At 44.0% G+C, this 22,466-nt stretch overlaps 2 protein-coding genes across 7 annotated transcripts; one reads left to right on the forward strand and one right to left on the reverse strand.

The window, feature by feature from the left end:
* Positions 1-690: 690 nt before the first annotated feature.
* On the forward strand, positions 691-17,729 carry LOC143360777 (sodium- and chloride-dependent glycine transporter 1). Its single transcript, XM_076799905.1, has 11 exons — positions 691-814; positions 4,321-4,609; positions 6,733-6,988; positions 7,888-8,046; positions 8,764-8,983; positions 9,067-9,238; positions 9,339-9,695; positions 10,127-10,336; positions 11,425-11,766; positions 12,460-12,691; positions 13,765-17,729. The coding sequence occupies exons 2-11, from the start codon at positions 4,562-4,564 to the stop codon at positions 13,920-13,922; spliced, it is 2,154 nt and encodes a 717-aa protein (XP_076656020.1). The 5' UTR covers positions 691-814; positions 4,321-4,561; the 3' UTR covers positions 13,923-17,729.
* Positions 17,730-18,018: 289 nt separating this feature from the next.
* Positions 18,019-22,152, reverse strand: LOC143360767 (T-complex protein 11-like protein 1). Of its 6 annotated transcripts, none has more exons than XM_076799893.1 (9): positions 21,952-22,152; positions 21,193-21,280; positions 20,859-20,978; positions 20,486-20,605; positions 19,998-20,292; positions 19,415-19,933; positions 19,145-19,329; positions 18,863-19,029; positions 18,019-18,789 (listed from the first exon to the last, which is right to left on the reverse strand). In XM_076799893.1, the coding sequence occupies exons 2-9, from the start codon at positions 21,201-21,203 to the stop codon at positions 18,542-18,544; spliced, it is 1,665 nt and encodes a 554-aa protein (XP_076656008.1). In that variant the 5' UTR covers positions 21,204-21,280; positions 21,952-22,152; the 3' UTR covers positions 18,019-18,541. The 6 variants fall into 6 exon arrangements, with proteins under 6 accessions (XP_076656008.1, XP_076656006.1, XP_076656007.1 ...); XM_076799891.1 differs by having other exon boundaries at positions 21,193-21,306; XM_076799892.1 differs by having other exon boundaries at positions 21,193-21,321.
* Between the last annotated feature and the right edge of the window lie 314 nt (positions 22,153-22,466).

Raw genomic sequence — 22,466 nt, forward strand, 5'->3', positions numbered from 1 at the left:
GACAGGGTCGACTGGGGGTGTTGCAAGTAGAAAAGCTCTTCCATAAGCAGGCAGGCAGGCAGACTGGCTGACTGGCTGGCCGGGCACGGATCGTTTCCACTGTCTGTACGTCCGTCCGTCCGTCTTATCTCGTTTCGTCACGTCACGTCTCTTGTCTCGTCCCGTCTCGTTTGCGCCGCACACAAGTCCAGCCTCCAATCCTCTCTCTCTCTCTCTCTCTTTCCCTCTCTTTCTTTCTCTCTTTCTCTTCCCCCCTCTCTCTCGCCCACTCCCTCTCACTCTCTCGCTCTCTCGCAGTTTTCCTCCCTCTCTCGATATGCTCCTCGATCGTCACAGCTCGGCGGGATTTCGGATTGTGTGCGACGACGGAACAGGGTAAATCCCGGGTTCCCGACAGTGCTCTCGCTATCCTCGGTGCCGGGTCGGTCCTCCGGGCGCGCTCCGCGTCTGTGACCCTGAAAATCAGTGACAGTGCGTGCTCTGACCTTGGCACGCCATGTTCACCAAGTTCTCCAATGGCAGCGCGAGCAGCGGTACCAGCCACAGCTGATCGACCACCGGCCACCAAGCCGTGTTCCCGACGAAGACGACGACGTGCTGCTGCTGCTGCTGCTGCTGTTGCCCGATTGCGTCACCAGGCATAATCATGTGCGTGGTCATGCTGCCAGATCCTTTCGGGGGCTGACTGCCGTCCGGGACGTTCGCGGCGTCGCGGTTGAACGACATTATCGCCCGAGTTACGTAACCGGCTATGTCGGCGAACGAGCCCCGAAATTCTGTGATCGTGCAGGTACACGGTTGTACAACCGCGTCGGTAAGATCCCGGACACGTCTCGGCTTTTAATCGTTATCGGCCCGTCGCGATTCACGGGTTTCGACACTCCAGGTGTCCTTCGAGAGTACCACCAGCTCGATGGTTTCCACGGTCCGTGCGAATTCGAACAGTTGTCCCCGATCACCCGGTGATCATTCCGAAAAATTCGATTTTCACCGTCGTACCCCGAGTGAACGGTTGTCACGTTCGACCTTTAAACTCAGAGGGAACAGATGTTGCGACGTTTGGGAATCATTTCGATACTGGAAACCGTCAAGTGCTTTTCACAGTGAATTTGAGGAGATAGGATTGAGGGGATTTTAGAGGGTATTGTTTCGGCACACCGTGGCTCTATGATGTTGGCCTTGGTTCAGGGGAGCTCCGATTTGGCCCTTATTGCGGGGAGTCATTTGTCGGAGTACCGGGAACAGCAAAGTGTGTTTTACAGTGAATTTTATTGTACCAGAAATTATTGATAGGATGTTAAAGGGTATTGTTTCGGCACACCGTGGCTCTACCTGTTAGCCTTGGTTCAGGGAAGCCCCGATTCGATCGATGTTGCGGAGAATCATTTGGGCACTAACATTAGCGAACGGTGTTATTTTACAATGAATTTTGCCGGGACTACAACTGCCGCGATATTACAATATTATTGTTTGAACGCTGTGGTGCTACCCTGTTAGCCTCGGTCCAGGGAAGCTCCGATTCGGTCGGCGCCAATTATAATCGTCAGGATGAATTTCCGCTGGAGTGTGTCGGGATTATGTCACGGACTTTTTTTCGTTCGATTGTTTGTTCGGTGTCGAGCCGTTGTCCCTGGCCGATTTCTCCGGGCCGATCCGAATTTGCATTCGTCCCCTGTCGGTTGTTGTCGCTGTTCTGTTTATTCGGAATGGTCGCGTGATGCAACCGCGGGTATGCTAGTAAACGCAACGCACTGGGGCTGGAAATTTCACGTGGATCACTTTGCGCGCGCGCTTATGTGTGTGTGTGTGTGTGTGAACATTGCATTTCGGGGATACGTGCACGACCGGTTTCGGGTTTATGTAACAGCGATCCCGGGGGGGGGGGGGGTGAATACAAGGTGTCCCACTGACTCGGTTACAAGGCGATATTGTTATGTCACGCGAAATGCCAAAACGATTGTTTTTGTAGCTATTTCATTGTTCACATCGAGTCCCAAGAATTTTCTACCCAAGATCACGCGAAGGTCATTACCAGCCAGCGCAGTGTTACGCAAAATAAAAATGGTCTGCATCAATTGCCAGACACAGGAGCTACGTAACATTCAATTAACTTTTCTACGGTTTTCATGGATTGAAAATAGTGCGATCGCGTTGTAGTCACAGAAATATGTGGTTATATACGAAAACATGGACGACCTTGGAATCTAGTGAAACATGACCTCGATGAAAAGATTATTCCCACGATGATATGTGTCCTCAGAGCCAAACAATTTGCAACAGAGTTAGCGGGACACCCTGTATGTGTACAGCGACCAGTGAACCGCTGCCACGGTCAGCCGGGTGACATTTAAGCGGATGACATTACAGCGAAGTCGCGTAAACGGCGAAATGAACCACACTGTCATAGTCGGAATTAGTACGCGCTTTGAAAAAAAAAAAAAAAACAAGTAGGCAGTCGAGTTCGGTTTATAAATAAATATTGTTCAGATCGAGTAGAAATTTTCGGACGTTCGAGCGTGAATAACGTCTCGTCCGAACAAAGGGGGAAGGGGCCCGGCAGCGAATTGCTTTCCGCGGAGTCGATTAAAAATAATGAGATATAAAACTTGGCGGAGCGAGGGCGCACTCCAGCTCTCCGCCACGGGAAAGGTTAAAGATGAAAGCCTGCTCCCGGACAAGGTCAACAGCTGACGGTTAACGTTAACCATCCCCGGAGTCGTCACCGGCGGATTCTAATCGCGATCGATGCCGCTCGTTACTTTCTCCCGCCGCGCCGTTCAATTTGTCGGGACCCTCTCCCGGACAAGTGTGCCCATCCTCGCTCGAGTGTACCAGCCCGATCCTTATCCCGGGCCTTCGATCAATCTTAATTGCGCCGTTCTTTTCCCGCGAATTCTATTGGACAATCTCCGCGAGCGGAACGGGTCCGATAAAGTACGATTTTTGCTCGAAATTCATGATTTTTCGGTTATCAATGTGCACACAAAAGTCGCCATAGTTCACTTAGAACTTTTCACGAGAGCTTCGAAATCGGAGAAGAAAGGTAATCGTTTAGGAACGAGTCCTCCTCACCGATCTAACCTTGAAATACATTGTCAAGGTCATGGTTCCGAACTACTTTTCCCTACACGTGTCGCTGCAGCTTGGCTATAGCTGTTTAGATATTTGCAGAAAATTGTTAATTGGGTTACGATTGGGGAGGGGGCGAATGCAGGGGGACATGTCATAAATAATAGAGAAAAATGTGAAACGCGTATAATTTACTCATCCTCGTATCTCTTTTAACTCAATCTCAGCAATCTCAGTGATCATTCAAGTAATTGACTATTATTATGTCTGTCGCAAAGTGTTCCCAAGTAGAATAGCACCGCACAAGTCAGACAGGCAGGGATCACGCTTCGTTGCGTCAGAGTTCAATAAAATCGATTGATTCGCAACAGAACAGCTTTTCAATAAAAATTGCCTGCATCGATCGTAAGAAACGGATGTGAAGTAAGCTTGTCATTCTTTTTCCAATAATTTTAACGAAACGAAAACGACACATAGACATTCCTTCATTCCTTCGATCCGTTTTAAATTTCACGCGCTCGCAGTCGAATTGTTTTTCAAATTGCCATCACATTCCAAATTATTCCACTCTAACGGGTGGCCCAATGCTCACAGTCACGCAGCGCACATGAGTATTTGCGTCTTCACCAGTGATTCGCCAATGTTCATCGGATTAACAATCGGTTTACACAGAGTGGCGCGTCGCGTCGCGTCGCGAGCGGCCAGGGGAAGATGTTAATACCGGGAGAGCCGTTAATTATCCGGGAGTAAGGGGGCATTTCCATGAGATCGAAGCCATCGCCGGTCGTGTTCCGCAATTAACGCGGAGAAAAGGGAATGATGGAAATGGGGGGCGGGGAGAAATACGGCGTGACCTGGACTGTCAGCTACAAAGCAGGGAGCATTGGAAGGAGTAACTACGTTATTGCGTGGCCATGTATCTGGTGTGAACTTGATAACAGCAATTAGGACGTGAATAGTTATTGTTTAGCGGCGCGACCGTTTCGTAACCGGCCGAACGCTGCCAGGCCTCGAATCAGCACCGGAACGTTAGTTCCAGCAAACTATTTCGCGGGAAACCAACTTTTACTCTTCCTTTCTCGGGGGGGAGAGGCGGGGGAAATAAAAGGCGAACCTCGAAGAGTCGAAAAAGTCAATGAAAAGAGATTCGTTTTCCCCCTCCCCTCCCCGGTGTCCGAGTTTTGTTCGCGTCGCGGGATTTAAGAATTCGGGGAAAAGAGATCATTAACCTGGCCGCGTGTGTTTTTCTAGAAGAGAGACAAACGGGAGTGAAACGCCTCGAAGAGTGATCGTCGGGAGAAGGTGATCGCGCGGAGAAACTAGAAGACATGAAAGATAGCATAGCTCGCGGTTCGACGCCGGTTTCGAATTAACAATTAGCACTAGCGGTTCACCGATCGATGTGCCAGCACGATCTACCATACGTTCGCGGAGCCTGAAGAGGGCCAGACCCGACCGACTTCGCAGACACGTCCGCTGCCAGCTCGGAAGAATGGAGGAGTCCCCGCCCAGGATTCGTCACTACCTAGACTGCTGGGACGTGAGTGTTCAATTCATTAATAATCCTTAACACAACCGCGGATTAAATTACAGTTACATTGTTTTATTCGTATTAATAATGGGCTGATCGTCCTTCATTTTGTATTACCTCGAAGGCAAAGGTCCGTGAGGCAGTTGACCAATCCGGTCTAGAACAGTCCCGTTCAGATATCGCCCGTGCGGGCAGAGCCACGCCTCCTTAATATTCCTCCCGCTGACGTCACGTTGCCCTCAGCTGTGCTCGCGGGCGCCCATTGCCCGCCGCAAGGCTAGGCGAGCGGGACTAGTCCGAAACAGTCCCGTTCAGCTGTCGCCAGTGTCGCAAAATGAGGGGAGGGAGCAGGAATCGAGGGGAAAAAGGTACCCCCTCTCTCTGCCGCGGCGGAAGGGGAAATTAGAGTGGGGGAACAAGTCTTGATCTGGCGACGGTTCAGCCTACGGCAATATTTTTCCCGCTGACGTCGCGTTGCCCTCCGCTATGCCCGCGGGCGCCCGCCGCAAGGCTTGCTGAACGGGACTGGTCTGACACCGTTATCCGAGAGAACAATCTTTATTTGTGTTCGACGTCGACCTGTCACAGTCGGGGGCAGGGTGGAGGGGGAAACATCGAATCAATTTGTTAGCTCTGATTTCCCAACGGTCATTAGCATTCGTAATTCCGGCGGAAAGTTCGCGAACGTTGCAGTCAAGTTGGAGGCGTTGCACCGTGCGGGCGTAGATCGAACGCCGGCCATTAGGAAGAGAGCTGTGTTGGAGATTTTCCGTGAAAAAAAACTCTTCTTTCATTTTTAACGCAGCAACTTTCCACGTTTCCGTCGATTTGCCCCTACATCGTGCCGGTGTGCGCTCGCAACTCAATTTCTGTACTCCCCGAGGAGGATGTTAACATTCCGATCTCCACGGAAACACGGGGCGATTAAATAGTCATCGATCCATTTTAATAACGTACGGGGTCCGAAGTGTCCAATTATTTGGGGATTACACGGCCCGCTATAATTGATTTCTATGAACCGCCCCGGGGAGAGATAAAGCGAAATCAAAAGTGCGAACGAGGGGGACAGAGGGTGTAGAGGGTACAAAAGAATTGAATTTTTCTTTCGGTGCTTTGATCAACAATATTCCCGCAATTCGAGATACGGAGTTATGTTTCGAGATGATACCAGACGGATGCGCCAGACTCCACCGTTCACCGATAACGTCACAATCGCATAGTACCGCGGGAACAATTGTAGTATTTCTCAACTGTTCGAAATAGGTTTGTTAAAGCTGCATACAGTGGAACTTCCATTTATCCAACCATCATCGTCACAATGCTTAATTAACCGCACTCGTTGCTGAGATCCTATTATACGGGCTAACGGCTGGCGACGTGCCCCTTATCCGAACTCATAGCGTCCGTAACAATAACCGCGAAGCGTCTTCTATTAACGTTTAAGAAACAGAGAAACCCTGGCTGTCTATGCATATTCAAATAGGTGAGGGTAAATCCGGTTGCACAATAGGACTCCATTTATTATTAGGTCGTTGCATATAAAGTTAAACAACTTCGGAATACTACTGCTTTAATCGAGGATTACTATCATAATCTACGGGTTTGTAAAAGATGTAGATGGCAATCTAATGAACGAGGAAGGTGAACAAATATTTCTTTACGTAATTACTAGACTGCGGATCTTTATGCAAAATAAAAATGTTCCACCTGAATTGCAACAGAGCGAAATAGAAATTGATGTTCTTTCTTGATCTGTTTAATAGAAAATTGATGAACCATTCTGTGAATGTTAATGAACCATTCGAAAGCCGACCAAGAAAAACCCCTCTGAGCAAAATTTCAACCCCCTATCTTGCCCGTGAGGGTAGTTACAGGGTTAATTAGATTTCGCGCTTTTCGCGCATTTTCCGCACTCCGATGCTTCCTAAAATTCTGAAAAAAATGTGGCATATTTTGGATCCTTGGACAGATTTTTGAGAATTTTTTCAGATTTTTTTTCTTGGAAACTGTGGTCGTAAAAAATGAAGAACCCCCCCCCCCAAAAAAATCAGGAAAAATGTACATTTCTCAAAAGGAGGTGGAACACTTCGGACCGGTGAAGGGTTGAAAGGAATTTGCATTGTATTTTTCAGCCGAACGACGACAAGTATTCGGTGGCGAACAGCCAAGCGCCGTTGCAATCCAGCGAGGAGGAACACCCCGAGCGAGGAACGTGGACGGGGAAGTTCGACTTCCTGTTGTCACTTCTGGGATACAGCGTCGGCCTCGGCAATGTCTGGCGATTCCCTTACCTGTGCTACTCGAACGGCGGGGGTGCATTTCTAATACCGTTCACGATTATGCTCATCATCGCCGGGCTGCCTCTGATGTTCATGGAACTTTCCTTAGGTAATGAGACGCGAGATACGCGGCGAACTTCGACGCACAGTTTAATTGCTACGCTCCGTTTCGCGAAAGAACATGCCTGAAGTCCTAACAGCTACCCTAACAGCTCGCCTCTATTGATTCAGGCTCGCTACAGTGCCGATGGGTAGCTATTCTGACTTCAGGTGTTTTCCTCAATTCGTTGTTCCTAATATTCGCCCGTTCTCATACAGAATACAGTGTTTACTCTATATATGTCGCGGACGCCTAGCTGATAAAAGTCCCGGAGCTGTCCCCACTGCCGCGGGGTGTCTCGGGAGACCTCGGTCGCCTCTACAGCTTCGCTGTCCTTTTCTGCGTTCGGCGTGGATCAAAGAATAGTATCTCCTATACGATATATGTCTCTGGCTAGACCCGTGTTTTGGTCATATATCGAGTAACCACACGACTCGCGGTACAGACAGCTGAGCGGGATTGTTCCAGACCAGTTCGGCAAGCCTAGCGGCGGGCGCCCGCGGGCATGGTTGCGGGCAACGCGACGTCGGCGGGAAAAACATTGTCGTAGCCCGCGCAGAAAAGACGGAAATCGTCGGAGCGGCTAAGCGGATAAGAACGCGAGCCGTTTACGATCGTCTTGCCAGTTCTCAAGGTCAAGTTTGTTCTCGCCCCCCTAATAGAACCGGAATAGAACGATCAATGAACGGTCATAGCTCGTTACAGGGTTACGTAACGTTATTTTTAGGCGTTCGTCTGCGAACCGTTCGTGATATCGACCCCGCCGACGCGATACCTCACGCGAATCGCAGCTGCAGACACACACACGCGCACGCACACGATCATGTACAGACACCCTCATCCCGGGCATTCGATGACTGATCGATCGTTTATTTTTATTTTACTCTGTTTCAATATCATCCCCGCAGGGCAGTACGCGAGCCTTGGCCCAGTGGCGGCTTACAAACGATTCTGCCCTCTGCTACGCGGCCTCGGATACGGAATGGTGCTGGTCAGTTCCGTTGTGATGCTTTATTACAACGTGATTATCGCCTGGACGCTTTACTACATCTTCGTTTCCATCGTCGGTGAGTTGCCGATTCTTCGTCAGACGGAGGCCAGGTGCTGTCAATAATTATAGGTTCATTTCTGCAAACGGTACACGGTATCCACTCCGTAACTGTCGCCTCGCGACAGTTCCAGTAGAAGCAGCGTTGCCAGATTGACACCTGTCCCCCACCCTACCTTTCCCGTTCTACTATTCCCCCACCCTCCTGCCATGTTCCGGTCGCGTGACGCGTGTCTGTCATGCATGAGTCACAATCTCACGTGACTACGGTACTAGCAGAGAGAGGGGGGGGGGGGGGTAACTGTATTCCCCTCAATTCGAGTCCACTCCCCTGATCTGGCGACACTGAGCAGACGTGCTACGTTCTTTGGAATGCGCAGAACGTAGAGAAGGAAAAATTTGCATTAGTATGAGTCTCACGGACACTCGACTCCTCTGGTGGCTCCACTGGTGGGGCTAACGTGTTGACAGTTACGGTAGAGAGCGTTGCGACAGTTACGGAGAAAGTTAGAATTCGAATGGAACGTTTGCAATTCTGGTTCAACATGGACTCGAATCCCGGCAAACAATTGTTTTCTCACTGTTGCGAACCTTCTGTTATGGAGTGATCAATTCCACGTTGAACAAGGTCTCAAAGTGTTTCAGCGGTCGTATTAATTAATGTGCGGCAGAGTATAATAACAGGATAGTGGCCTAAACGTTGTACACTCTGGCTGACCAAGAGAATATGTTCCAGCGACGTTCATGGAAGGCGGTAGACTGCCGTGGAGCAGGTGCGAGCCACCATGGAGCACGGATGATTGCTTCATGCCTGAAGCCGCGGAGGCGTGCGTGTCTCAGAACATGACTTACTTTAAAAGCAAATGTTTGAACTCCAACCAAATGGCGTCCATGAACATAACTATTGAGAATATCACTGGCGCGATTAGGAAACCGCCGGCCGAGGAATACTTCAAGTGAGAACGCTTATCGGTCAACATCGACGCCGCACAGTGGAACGGGGAACGTCCATTGTGTTTGTCTATTTTGTTTGTCGCAGTAACCTCGTTTTGGGGATGAGCAGCGGGATCGAGGAGACAGGCTCCATTCGTCCCTCGATGGCAATAAGCCTTTTACTGGCATGGGTCATAGTCTTCATCTGTCTGAGCAAAGGTGTCCAAAGCTCGGGGAAGGTTGTGTACTTCACGGCTCTCTTCCCATACGTCGTTTTGGTAAATATTTTTCCGCCGTTGCAGACTCCCCAATTTTCCCCAAGTCTGGGGGACGAAAAAAAGGAATCGCAAAGCGAAATCGCTTCTTTTTTATCCGTAGATCGCTCTTTTCGTCCGAGGCATTCTGCTCCCCGGCGCCAAGGAGGGCATTCTCTTTTATCTGACGCCCGATTGGAAAAGGCTAATGTCCGCGAAAGTGTGGAGCGACGCCGCGGTGCAGATCTTCTTCGCCCTCAGCCCTGCCTGGGGCGGTCTTATCACTCTGAGCTCCTACAACAAATTCCACAACAACTGTTACAAAGACTCGTTGATCGTCGCCGTGAGCAACATCGGCACGTCGTTCTTCGCCGGTTTCGTCATCTTCTCCGTGATCGGATTCCTGGCCCACGAGCTCGACGTACCGGTCGCCTCTGTTGTCGACCAGGGGGCTGGATTGGCGTTCATCGTGTATCCCGATGTGAGTACTTGAATACGTTATCCGCACAACAGAAACTTGAATCACAAACCAGCAACTCACCCTGTTAAAGAAACTGTTAGGTCCACCACAGCCATATGGGGGAGCATGTTGAGGGGGGAAGGAGGCCAGTGGGGTTAGGCTACGAGGTTCTAGCCCCCCTCCCATTAGCCTAGCTGGAGGGCCCTGGACCTGGAGCTCCCCGGGCCCGGGGGAGTCCCACATATCCCCTCCTTCCCCCCATGGGGCGGGGAATCCTTAAACTGGACTACTACCCTGTCAAAAAAGGGTCCACCACAGCCAACTTCACCATTTTAAACAAATTTTGGTTATGTCTGGATTAGATCAATTGAAAAGGGCAGAATTAACTGTAGTTTTTTAAAATAAGTTTTGCTTTTTAATTCGTGAGTCGTAACAATGTTAATACAATGTAGGTGGTAGCTCGCTTACCGGTTGCATCGGTCTGGTCGTTGCTCTTCTTCGTGATGCTTCTCACCCTGGGACTTGACTCCCAGTTCGCCTTGATGGAGACAGTCACTACCGCAATATTGGACGCTTTCCCACCATTGAGAAGCTACAAAGTGTGGGTGGTGCTGGCCGCGGCTGTTTCAGGATACGCAGGAGGAATTGTTTTCACCACTAACGTGAGTTTACCACCAGAATACCTTTGCAAAATACGTACATTCTATACCTTACAGAACTTTCAATCTTACGATGATAATACTCGGTCAAAACCGTTTCTTTCTTTTCCTTTTTTTATTTCAATGCGAACACCACCGATACTCTTGAATAGTACTAGACGAAATAGCGTCGTGTATAGTTTAAGTCCATGTATATTTTCTATCTACAATAAAAGTTTCTTTTATTACGCTAAAGTTTATTTTTATTTCGCTAAAAGGGTACATATAACACCATATCTTTCCAAGCATTTTATATTCTTTGTAGAGACGAATTTTCAAAATTTAGCTAGCTGTCTGCTGTTCGAGAAAAGACAAACATGGTTGTGCTGTATTTTAATTTTCGCAATTGTGTAATGCTTGTGTGGAACAACTAGTGGAAACCTATCGGTAAGACAAATACAATTGATGGTGCAACCGAGAAGGGGGTGATTCTGCATAAAAAAAAAACAAGTCGAAAATGTAAAATAAAACTTTTTACAAGGCTTGGATAACCCGTCACGTTCGCGGGCTTATTGTCAGCATTTGTAACAAGTACGCGTAAACCGGACCAGAGGAATTGAGGGGAGTACAGTTACCCTCTCTCTCCCTCTCTCTCTGTCTTTATGGGATTAGTCACGTGACATTGTGACACATGCACGGCAAAGAATGGCGTTGTAGAAGGGGTAAGGTAAAGTGGGAGACAAATGATAATCTGGCGACACTGGTCCCGGCCCTTCCTATGCTGTCATCAAGGAACTTCTCGTCGCTACACAACTATAATTCGGCCGTCCTGACCGTTAATTGACCCGTCACGTACAAACACACGCACACCATCACACGCAAACGCATACTATAAATTATTTCTGAACCGATATACCAAACCTTAAAGTCCCAACCATGTGTCCTACCTAATCTAATGTGTTGTGCGACTGAAACGTTCAGTATCCCCCACACTGCCTGCATAAATAAACAAAGATACTCGAGTCGGGACTTCGTACCCGCCGGACTTTTAACCTGACTCAATCCTAGTTGGAGAACCAGCCGAATAATTAAATTTGTTGATACGTTCCTAGGCTGGTGTGTATTGGCTGCAGTTAATGGACAAATACGCAGCGAATTGGTCGGTGCTGTTGATCGCCATAAGCGAATGCTTGCTGATCGGTTGGATCTACGGTGCCGATCGGTTTCTTGACAACGTTCAGCAGATGATAGGACCCCGCAGTCGGCTCTGGAGATTTTTCTGGACCTGGATGTGGAGGGTTGTTACCCCGGCGACGCTGTTCTTCATTCTATTCTTCAATTGGGTCGAATACCAGCCGCTCACCTTTGGAGGTTATGTTTACCCGACGTGGGCGAACAACGTCGGCTGGGCCATTGGGTTGATACCCGTTCTGGTGATCGTTACCGTGACCGTGGTACGTATCCATTCTCTCGGCACGCGGATGACATTAATTTCCATAAGATGAATAATCCACAGAATGTTCAAAGATTCATGGCCGTTCGAACGACTCGCCCTCGAGTTGTGTAAATTTAACGAATATTTTCATAAGTTGCAACCGGCGGGACAGGCTGGTCGGCCAGATATCGATTGCTCTCGTATTGATTCGGTTGATCTGGTTGTATTAATAATAACCTCGCACAGTGAAAGTAACTCTGATCGAACAAATTCTATTTTTAACGTGGTGGAATATTCGCTATGTTGTACTTCCTCGAGACTGCGTTCCATAAAATCCTTTTGCCCGCTTTGTGTAATACCTTGAACCTGATCATCCCCGTTGAATTAATTGCACGTGTCTTGCGGTATCATGACTGCGTGTAATGCGGTCACGCTAATGAGCGGCTTCGCTTCGATCGTGTTACCGTTTCTTTATTAACCCGTGGACAGTCACACGGATTAATGTTTCCACCGTCCCTCGAAATCGGTAGTACTGTTACGCCGCAACCTTGCAGACGGGGACCATCCGGATACAGGGGCTCAGGGAGTTACGGATAAAAGCTGGGCCACAGACATGTGTGTTCATGTTACAATTTCGAGGCAAACGGGAGCAAATCGATCGAGAAACCATCTCAAATTACATGCTAACGTCTATTCTAACGTATACACGCAGAATCAATTAAGAGACCGGCGCCGGCGGTCCGCTTACGATGACGACGACGAGGACGACGAGATGGACAGCCGGCCGTCCTACCAAAGGCACGACAAAGGCAGAACAAAAAGAAACAAGGGTCAGACCATATGGTGTCGGGCGAAGATGCTTTTGCAACCAACTCCGGACTGGGGTCCAGCGTCCAGGAATACCTCCACACCTTCGAGAACGCTCACCCACACACCTTCACCAGGCAAGCATAACCAGGGGACCGTAATTTACCCTTCATAACCGGGTACAGTAGTATTTCCGTAAATGTCGTATCGAGCGACAGTTCTGGTAGACGGTCAGTGTCGCCAGATTGAGACTTTACCCCCACCCCTCCGCCACGGGTTGGTCACGTGACGCGTTTCGTCTCCGTCGCGCATGTACCACAAGAAAAAATTGTGAAAAATTGTGAAATTTGTTGATTATGAACGCGAGAGTTAAACATCTTCCGATTTTGACCGGGCGTGATCATCTGGCGGCCAACGTATTTCGATATTGAACACGTTGCGGCCGCGATACCAGGCTCATCAGCCGCCATTATAATCGGATTCGTGTCGCGTCCGCGGATAATTAATTTCGATATAATACGACGCATATTGGAGGCATTGTATGGACGCATGTGACACCGATTGCATCGGGATATCATGCTTTTCTTCTATCAATGAAATCGCCAGCTGTTCGCAACATCGATGCGGTTGATTTTGCATCATCCGCGAAACTCGGACTAAGCTGCTTACCATCGGATTTGAATATTAGCGAAATTGTTTCAGTGAACTGACTGTCGGTAATCCCTGGACACTGAATACATGAGAAACGAAACTGTATTTTTCATCGTATCGGGTGCGCAAATATTGTTCAAATATGTTCAAGTGAAAATCAACTTTTGTTATTTTCTTCGCGATTCCGAGCAATTGCAATTTTTTCAAATACACTGTACTGTCTGTGAATTGCGTCAGTCAGTTCTCTTCGCGCTGTCACATAAAGTAATAGAGTATTCTCTCTGTAACTGTCGCAGAGGTCTCTAACGTAACTGTCAAAATTGTGTCCCCAGCACAGTCAACCGATAAACACAGACAGTTGCGGAAAGACTACGGTAAAGGCCCGTAGCAGGAATGGAGTGTATGGAATATACTCGATTCTGACTAACAAGCCTAAATTCATTCAACATCCAGCGCGTCTACTCCTATACCTCGTTCTAATGAACAATTAGCCGCTGTCCTTTTCGAATTTGATTGCGATAGTTTCTCACGAGATAATTGTGTGATGCAGGGCCGCCAGGAGGCTACGATTCCGTGCGGGACACGATAGTTCTGGTGAACGGTCAGCCGATGATGTTGCAGCCATCAGGCGCTTCCGGTACCACTCAGAAGCTCCCAGGCCCGTCGATCCTGAAGAACTCCAGTAAAACCGACCTGATCACGTCTCAACAAGTCTGACACGATGTTCATTTCACCACGAAAGACGAGTCTGCCGAGAAGTCGAATTCCGAAAACGCAACGCGCTAATGAAACAGGTAGCTGCCCTAGAGAGCACCGTGCACAAGCCGGTGACGATCGATCGATGGGAAAACGACCTGATCAGAATGAGGGTTTGAAATGGGAACGCGGAGCGTTTTCCAGGTCGACTTTTGAAACAGCGATTCGAGCCTTCTAGGGTTACATGGAGCTTACGTAGAAAACCACTATCTTTTGTGTGTATGTGTCCCTGTCGATGGAACGTTTCAAACTAAAGTTTAGAATCGCTGCTTCAAAGGTAACCGGAGAACGCTCCCGGCTCCCGTTCGCGAGAAATGAATTTCAGTTTCATTAGGAGCAACCAGGAAGTGTTTAATCGCATTTCCCTCGCCGTTACAATTTAGAAATTTCTCCACGTTATTCCATTAAATGTTGTAACTTTACTACCACGAGTCGAAGAAAGTAATAGCGGAGAGAAAGAGAAAGAAAAAGAGCGAGAGCGAGAGAGGGAGAGAGAAAGTTTATTTAGCTACCGGTACTTGTAAGCGTGAAACTATAATAGTGTTCGTTCAACAAAAGCAAACCAGACCGAGTAAAAGCTATCTCACTCCGTGACACGCTGCGCGACGTATGCAACAGCATTAGATTTTACGCTACTCCACTGCTTTCGATTGTACGTACAGTCATCAGGAATTAACAAAAGTGTTTAAACGCTGCGCGCGTCAGGGGACACGTCGATTAGAACGAAACGCGGACCGGTCGATCGGGTCCGAGGTTCAACCATGGTAAAACGTGTTGCATTGTATAGCGAACGGTTTAGACGTCCCGAGGCGATAGTCCAAAGCTCAGGTGCACAAAAATCTCCAAAAAGACGAGGATCTCGATTCCATGGATGCCTAGTCGTTCAGAACGTTAAACGAATCGTTTTCTAAATTTGTAGCGTTCGTTGCATGAAATCCGCACACGTGCAACGTGTCACCCCGCCAGCCCCACCCCGCCCCTTTCGAGGACATTTTCGTCACACGAGGACTCACAAGTGGAACTTTGCACGAGGTTTGCTAGATGGAAGGCAAAACAAATCAGGAGTGCGCGCGGATGCAATTTTGTAGATAGTCCAGTGTGTTGTTCCTTATTCCTGCGTTGAACTATCAATGTCCTCCAAACAGAGAGATCGCAACAATCGTACAGTCGACGTGAATAGAGATTTATTTTTTTTAAAGCCGCTCGTCGCGATTGTTGCTATATTTTTGACTGATCCTTTAACCCTTTAAGCGACACCGATTTACTGGAAGCGAAAAAGAAAGAAGAAAACAACGGGAACCAGATCAATTTCGATGGAAATTTGGAACGTTCTAATCGCCTAATCGAATCTGTTCTTTTCGTTCTGTGCGAGACTTGTCCGTTCCTCCGGTACCAGTTTTAATTTGTAAAACTGCAGCCTCGTCCAGTTTCGAATACGCTGCTTAAGGGGTTAAATTGTTAAGTGTTACAGAGCTGTAGTGTCCCGAAGTAGAAGATGAATAGTTATTATTGCGTAACTTGACCGGAAAAGTCTGTCAATATCGAGATTAAATGGAGAGCATAACAATGTTGCCTGCTATGGGGATTAATGTTTATTCTTTTGTTGAACGTATAGCGAAAAAGCGCACTACAGTAGTGCACACTTAAGTGTCCGCCGCTGTCCCCTCTCAATGCGTGGAAGTGGAAATTTAATACGTGCTAGGTATCGGTATCTCATTCACACACACACACACACACACACACACACACACACACACACACACACACATCCCCACTCCTTAGTTCGATTGAATTCGCCGCCCCACTTAAGCGTCCGCATTCGGTCCCGACTGCGGACGCTTAAGTGTGCACCACTGTGTATTTCTCATCGGATGACTGTATAGTTTGAATTCCGAATAGTTAAACGACAGTATAAGTGTTTCTTTAGACATACAGTGAGGAGCAAAATTGAATCAACGAAACCATTTTGTTCGGGAGATGATTATCTATATGTTCACTAAGACAGAATAACGAAAGAACTCGAGGAACCACAGGATTTTATATAAATTTAAGTTTAAGAAGCGATTGATATTCGAATTCTGTTACATTTAGTTCACCATAGTTATGACGTCTTATTTCTGACTTGGTTTGCACTACTCCAAAGTACTAATAAAATGATATATTTAATAGTTCGTTCAAGGGCTTTTGACTGCTACGACAGATGCAAATTATCTTAGCATACAATTTGCCACTAGATTTTTCTATTCCATAATCATTGTCCCATAATTTATATGGTATTCTTAATTCGATTAATTTTACATTCTTCTGCCTGCCTGCTATCGCCTCCTGCAATATTTTATCATACAGCCTGCCCCTCCTTCGTTCGAAAACTTGAGATGTGTCGTTGAAAATTTAAAGATACACATAACCGAGGAAAGTGATGCTCGTAAACGAAACGTTGAAGGTGAACATTCCTCAGGTGCTTTCTTAGCTAAACGGGGAAGCGTCCCAGAGGTTTGGAAGGAGGCTGTCCTCCTTCCAAAACCGGGGAAACCTCTCCAGCATCCTCTCAGGTTTTAGTAAGTTGTGGGGGTCCGTAACTAAAACATTGAGAGGGGGATAGGGGTCGACCCCTTTCATCCCTTGCAACTCAGTTTCGGAAGAGACGCCGCGTCGGCACGGCAGCTATCGCGCAAGTGAACAGGTTCGCCGAAGACGGCTGCCATGCGCGCCAAATTTCGATATCAAAAATGCATTCAATTCCCTGCGCTGAGACATCATGATGCGGGGGTTGGAGAAACGGGGGGCCTCGTGAAACCTTGTCGCCATGCGGCCAGCCGTAGTCGTGGTCGTGGCCGGGCCGTGCTAGTACGCGTTTTAGCCTTAAAATTAGCCTAAGGCCTCTCTCGAGGGGCGCAGGAGAGGGACGTCCAGAGAGCCGCAACAGCGCAGCACAACGATATGTCCAGATATGTCCCCAGCGACAGACACCTCATCCGGCGTTGCGATTAAAATCTCAAATATAGGAGTATATACAATATACAGGGTGTTCGCGATAAATTAGACCAGCGTTTTTCTCGTAAACAGTAAGTATTTAAAAAAGAGAAATGCACAAGAGGAAGAAACTAACGATATATTTTACTGACGGCACGATAACACATGTCAATTTTTTATATTCACATTATTTTTCGAGAGACGAAGGTGGCTTTCAGTTTTTAAACGGAATGCTATATGTTTTTTACTGTTATATGAAAGTGTGGGTGAAGACGAATTCACTAATGTGTAACGCAATGACTCCCAAGGTCATACAAGGTCAGACATAAGAGAAATTTGTAGATCGAACATTTCGTAACATTGTATTTACTACTGTACTATTGATAAGATAAATTGTGTTCAGTGTGACTTCCGTTGACTGTTTCAATGTTTATGTTTCTCATCTGGACGAGTTCCTTTCCATGATGATCCACATCAGAATCCAGGGAGGACAATGGGGGATATGTGCAGATCGTCCTCTTCAGGTTGAGTTAGTGGGTATAGGTCTTCGTGGTCCCACATATCCCCGTCTCTCTCCCCAAGGAGAGCGGGAAATCCATAACTTGGATTACCACTTCGCCAAAAAAAGGGTCCGTAGTCTCGTGCATTATCTCAGAATCTATTTAGCTCGCCAATTGGTTCTATTTGGGTAGAGTCGGTATTTCATATCTAGCCAACTCCTACATCTCGTTTGTGATATTAGTTCCATAATATCTGTTCCGACCGATACGGTAGGATGTGACATAGAAATGGTAAGGGTATATACCTCGTTTGTGATAAATCTTTTATCTCAAATGGTATTTTAAACGTTTGGTAAAAAAAAAAACGATTACTCACATAGTGCTGTATAATTGAATAGTCAAAAATAATATTGTTACAAACATGCATGCATACGGTATATGCACATGGTCACAAAAGTTAGTATAGCTATGTTTCGGAATACATATTTACACATATATAGTGGGCAAAATTATGTAAAAGTATAATATATTCCTTAAGAAAAATTTGACATGAAAGTAAAAATCATTTTGAAAATAGAATCAAATTTGATTATAAATTGATTTAATATTCACATCTATGTACAATATGTATATGTATATATATTACATTTTTTTTCCAGTACATATAACATTTTAAAGTAAAATGTTCAAAGCAACAAGTACAGAAAGTAAACTGTAGCAAATAATTGTATTAACTGTCGAAAATAAATGTAGTTAGCTTATATGGTATGTAGCAACTTGTATTAAAAACAGTACATACATTGTATTAAAAACAAACCAATTAGTATTCATGCATTTAAGTATTGAATTCGTCCATCCTCGTGTACGCTAATCACTTGAATACTAACTTACTGAAATCATTTATAACTTACATAGATGTTTAAATGACTGCTATTTGATATTTCTGTCTACAAATATCTTTCTTCTTGTTATAAAAAATTGCTTTATGAAAACGAATTGAAAATTAGTTTCAGATACAGGCATCGCTTATTTTCAATTAATGTGTTATTTAATGAACACGTAACATTAACGTTTCCTTCACAAAGATTAAAATTGCCGTTTTTCTTTCTACAACTCCATGGAATGAACTTCATTTGTCTCTTTATTATTATCAGATTCCTTTCTTTTCAGAGCATTAGTCACGATTTCTTGATAATACTCGCCAAATACACTTCGATTATGAGAAATGAGAATTAAAAATTGAGCCACTATAGCTGTCAATTCTTCTTGAAGAGAAGAAAGCCCAGGTGGGACTTGTGTTGGCGCTGTTGATTGGGACAGTATTATTTTTTGCAAAAACTGTCGAATTCTTAAACCTGATAAACGATAATTATTAAGTACCTTGAAATAACATGAACAGAATCATTAAAATTTGTATGAAGTACTTACTTATAAGATTCCTAATCTTATGATCCGGTTTAATCAGCTCTAATATTTGTCCCTCCAATGACGTTTCTAACTCTGGAGATAGCGGACCAGCACCAATCTCTTCTAACGTCGATTTTACATCAGTTTTAACTTGCAATATGATATTCGGCATTAAAGCTTCCAAATCTCTATCAATCATATGCACGAAATTAATTTATTTCGTAGTCTTCGATATCTTAAAAACTAAAAGAGACCATGTACACCCGTGTACCCGTGTACACCCGTGAAATCTTCTCTACATACTTGTTTGAATGTACAGATTCCAATAGCACATTAAGATGTTGTTTTATACTCTTCTTGAAACTTGATACTCCATGAATTGGTGGGCCAACCGTGTTATTTGCTAGTAATATTACAGCACCCATAATACTTAATCTACTGGTCCTATCACGCAATTCTATCAGTCTACCTTGATCCAACATCAAAGTCTGAAACAAACATTTTTAAGACATTACCTCTGTCTTAAATGATATCAATAGAGATTAATGTAAATAGATTTATTTTCAAACCTACTTCTGCATCTGGATTGAAATCCCATTCCAAAAGGTCCAAATATGCTTCGGTCAGAAGGCAATGTGTGATTTGACGCACAGAATTAACATCTGATGAATCACCTGTAACCTTTGCAGGATCAAAGTGTCTCAATAACCACGTCTCTGTATATTTTAAATCGTGTCCATTGATTTTTAGGAACTCAGAAAATTTTGATTTTTCATACTCGATACTTAAAGCAACTATGTTCGGTCTCATCATTGTAATAGTGAAGTTTGCCAGATCAAGTCGCATCAGTTGCAACACTTCCATTATACCTTTAAATATTTCAATAACGTCTGTTTTTTCCCTAAGTTCCATTATCTTGCTATCTCTTACTGGTGCACACACTTTACTCATAATCGAAATAACATATTGCGCGTAATGATGGAAGTCCAGAACACCTTTCTCTGCTTGCTGTTTAATTAAATCTACGTCAAGCACTTCTTCCAAATTTTCTCGAATTTTCGCATGATGTGGTAGTACCAGTTGGTCTAATATCTGTAGAGAACGAGAATTACAAACAAATGTCCAAACTGAATAAAAATTTATATGGTTACATTACTTCTTTAATTTCTCTTAGTAACACCAATGCTTGTGTATAATTCGGAGTTTCTTCAGCCAGTTGTTCAGCCAATAAGTTCCAAAATGCTTTGTGCATAATTTCTTTCACTCTTCTCTGAAATGTACCATCCTCGGGATCAAGTTTTTGTAGTTGAAAATTCTTATCCACTGCAATCTCATGAGCCAAAGCCATATTCTTCATACCATTGGCAGCATTCATTATTTCATCAAGGGTAACAAATTTTGGCGGCGAAGCACCTACTATTCCGCCGGCCATAAAATTTTGTATCTTTTGTCTACCAACAGTGTAAACGTTGATAACAGTAATTGAAATATTTTTGTGATATTTATTAACCCTTTGACTACAAAAGGCGTATATATACTCCCTCTGTGCAATAATTTATTCAAAACTTTTTCGTACAACAAATTCAACAACACAGTCAAAGGAATAATAAAATGTCATGTTTAAGAAATAATTAAAGTCCTTACCCCCTCGAAATGTCATTTTCAGCAACAGTGTTCGAACTAGATGGACAATCTACGGACGCAGATGTGCTAGCTTCGCTAATATTGCATTTTTCTTCTTCTTTGTTTTCCATTTTTGTATTCCTACAAAATATTTCATTATTACATCAATAATTTGCAAAACATTAGACAACACATTAAGAAATGCATTTTCGATTATCAAATTAATGTAGCAAATCAGTAATTAAACCAGGATAAATTAGTAACAAATGTAAGTACAGTTAAAACTTTGTATGTAATTCACAAAGTGATTATCGTCACAGTACAAATAACAATCGAGAAGTATATTTACTGTAGATAATAAATATTAAATGTCTGCACACGAATATACACTGACCGAAATAAAATACCCGGAATAAAATTTAATAATGCCATTGATCTGGGAAGTTTGCGCGTAATGAAGAAACAACAAAGAGTAATACCCCAGATTACTCCAGCTCCAACTAAAACTTTATTCCTAACAGAACAATATTTACCTATGTAATGCGAAGTATATGGATATTCTATATAAATATATAGAATAATAGATATATTCTATATAAATTCTTCTTCAAAAACTTTATATCATTTTTTTTAATGAAAAAAGCATATAATTCTAAATGTAAACAACAAACAAATAAATTATGTCATTTTTAATATATATTTTTAAATATTAGTGCACAAAAACTCACCTGTGTGGCATCTTTAATGGTAGATTTAAATGTTTTGTTGCAGCATTATCTGCACTCAGAAGCAGCTGGCAGTTGAATGCACTGGTTACTGAACAGAAAGAGGTCAATCTTTGTCTATAAAAAGAACATCTACAAGATACACACAAGAATTACACTTCCTGTTTGTTTTTAAAGGACTGGTACAATATTTTCATGGACAACATGTCTTGTATCTTTCTCTCTCTCTATATATATATATATATATATATATATATTGCATGATCTATATATTTGATGAGTAATACATTTCAATTGTCAATGTTACCTTTTATATGTCTACATTTCAGACAATCACATACTTTATAAACAAGAAACGAAATTTCACATATCAATTGAATGAAAAATAAATAAAACGGACAGTTTGTATTTCTAATTTGTGTAGTATAAAAATTTAATGTTACAAATAAAATGTCAACTGTTTTATCGGTAGATGGAAAATTTCGTTATACATTAAAATGACTGATATTCGCAAATCGTATTGGATTTTTCTTCCTACGCAATTTTTGGCCAAACAATTCGATTATGCAAATATTGATTTATTTACAAACGAAAGGATAATGTTTGGTTTTAGAATTTCTCGAAGACGTACTTTCTCATCGCATGATTCAATAACCTTACAAATCTTCGTATTTCGATGTGTTTACTTTCAATTTTTAATGGGATTATAATGATTATGTACACTTTCACTAGAAACTTGAAACGAACAAAATGAAATCTTACCTATTCTAATGTTTTACTGAAAAATTTGAGCTCTCCTTGCGAGATTCATGTTTATATGGTAAATTTATTGATGATTTTCTATCCAAAACATGTTGTCAAAAGATTAGTATGTAGTATCCCAAATATCGATGAATTGTGTTGTATATTTTGTAAATATGTGTACAACTTTTTAGGTTGACGGTCAATAGTGAAGTTAGGCGAACATATATACATTGTACTTTGAAACAGTAGTGTCCTCTACATATTATCTGTCATTTTTTTTTTAATTTGTTAAATCACTTTCTACGCATTTTTAAATGTTATAAAATCTGTAAAATATGCCGTTGATTCATTTTTAAATATACTAGAACTCTGTCTTTATAAAATTTTAAAGCTCGATAATAATGTTTGGGTAATCGTTTTTTTATCTCTAAGATTATCTGATAATATTTATAATGGTTGAAAATGTATAAGCATAAATAGTGAAAGTCACTACTATCTAATCTCTTTTTCAGCCTCTTTTAAGTAGAATTTTC

This window comes from Halictus rubicundus, chromosome 14, assembly GCF_050948215.1.
Source record: "Halictus rubicundus isolate RS-2024b chromosome 14, iyHalRubi1_principal, whole genome shotgun sequence".
Taxonomy (NCBI): Eukaryota; Metazoa; Arthropoda; class Insecta; order Hymenoptera; family Halictidae; genus Halictus; species Halictus rubicundus.

Excerpts from the sequence above, each read along its gene's own strand:
- LOC143360767 (XM_076799893.1), bottom strand. Across the intron at positions 20,293-20,485 it reads GAAAATGACATTTCGAGGGG|ACAAAAGATACAAAATTTTA; the intron begins GTAAGGACTTTA and ends CACTGTTGGTAG. Across the intron at positions 18,790-18,862 it reads TAAGATTAGGAATCTTATAA|GTTTAAGAATTCGACAGTTT; the intron begins GTAAGTACTTCA and ends ATCGTTTATCAG.
- LOC143360777 (XM_076799905.1), top strand. The coding sequence starts at position 4,562 with ATGGAGGAGTCCCCGCCCAGGATTCGTCACTACCTAGACTGCTGGGAC. Across the intron at positions 6,989-7,887 it reads GTTCATGGAACTTTCCTTAG|GGCAGTACGCGAGCCTTGGC; the intron begins GTAATGAGACGC and ends TCATCCCCGCAG. Across the intron at positions 10,337-11,424 it reads GAATTGTTTTCACCACTAAC|GCTGGTGTGTATTGGCTGCA; the intron begins GTGAGTTTACCA and ends ATACGTTCCTAG.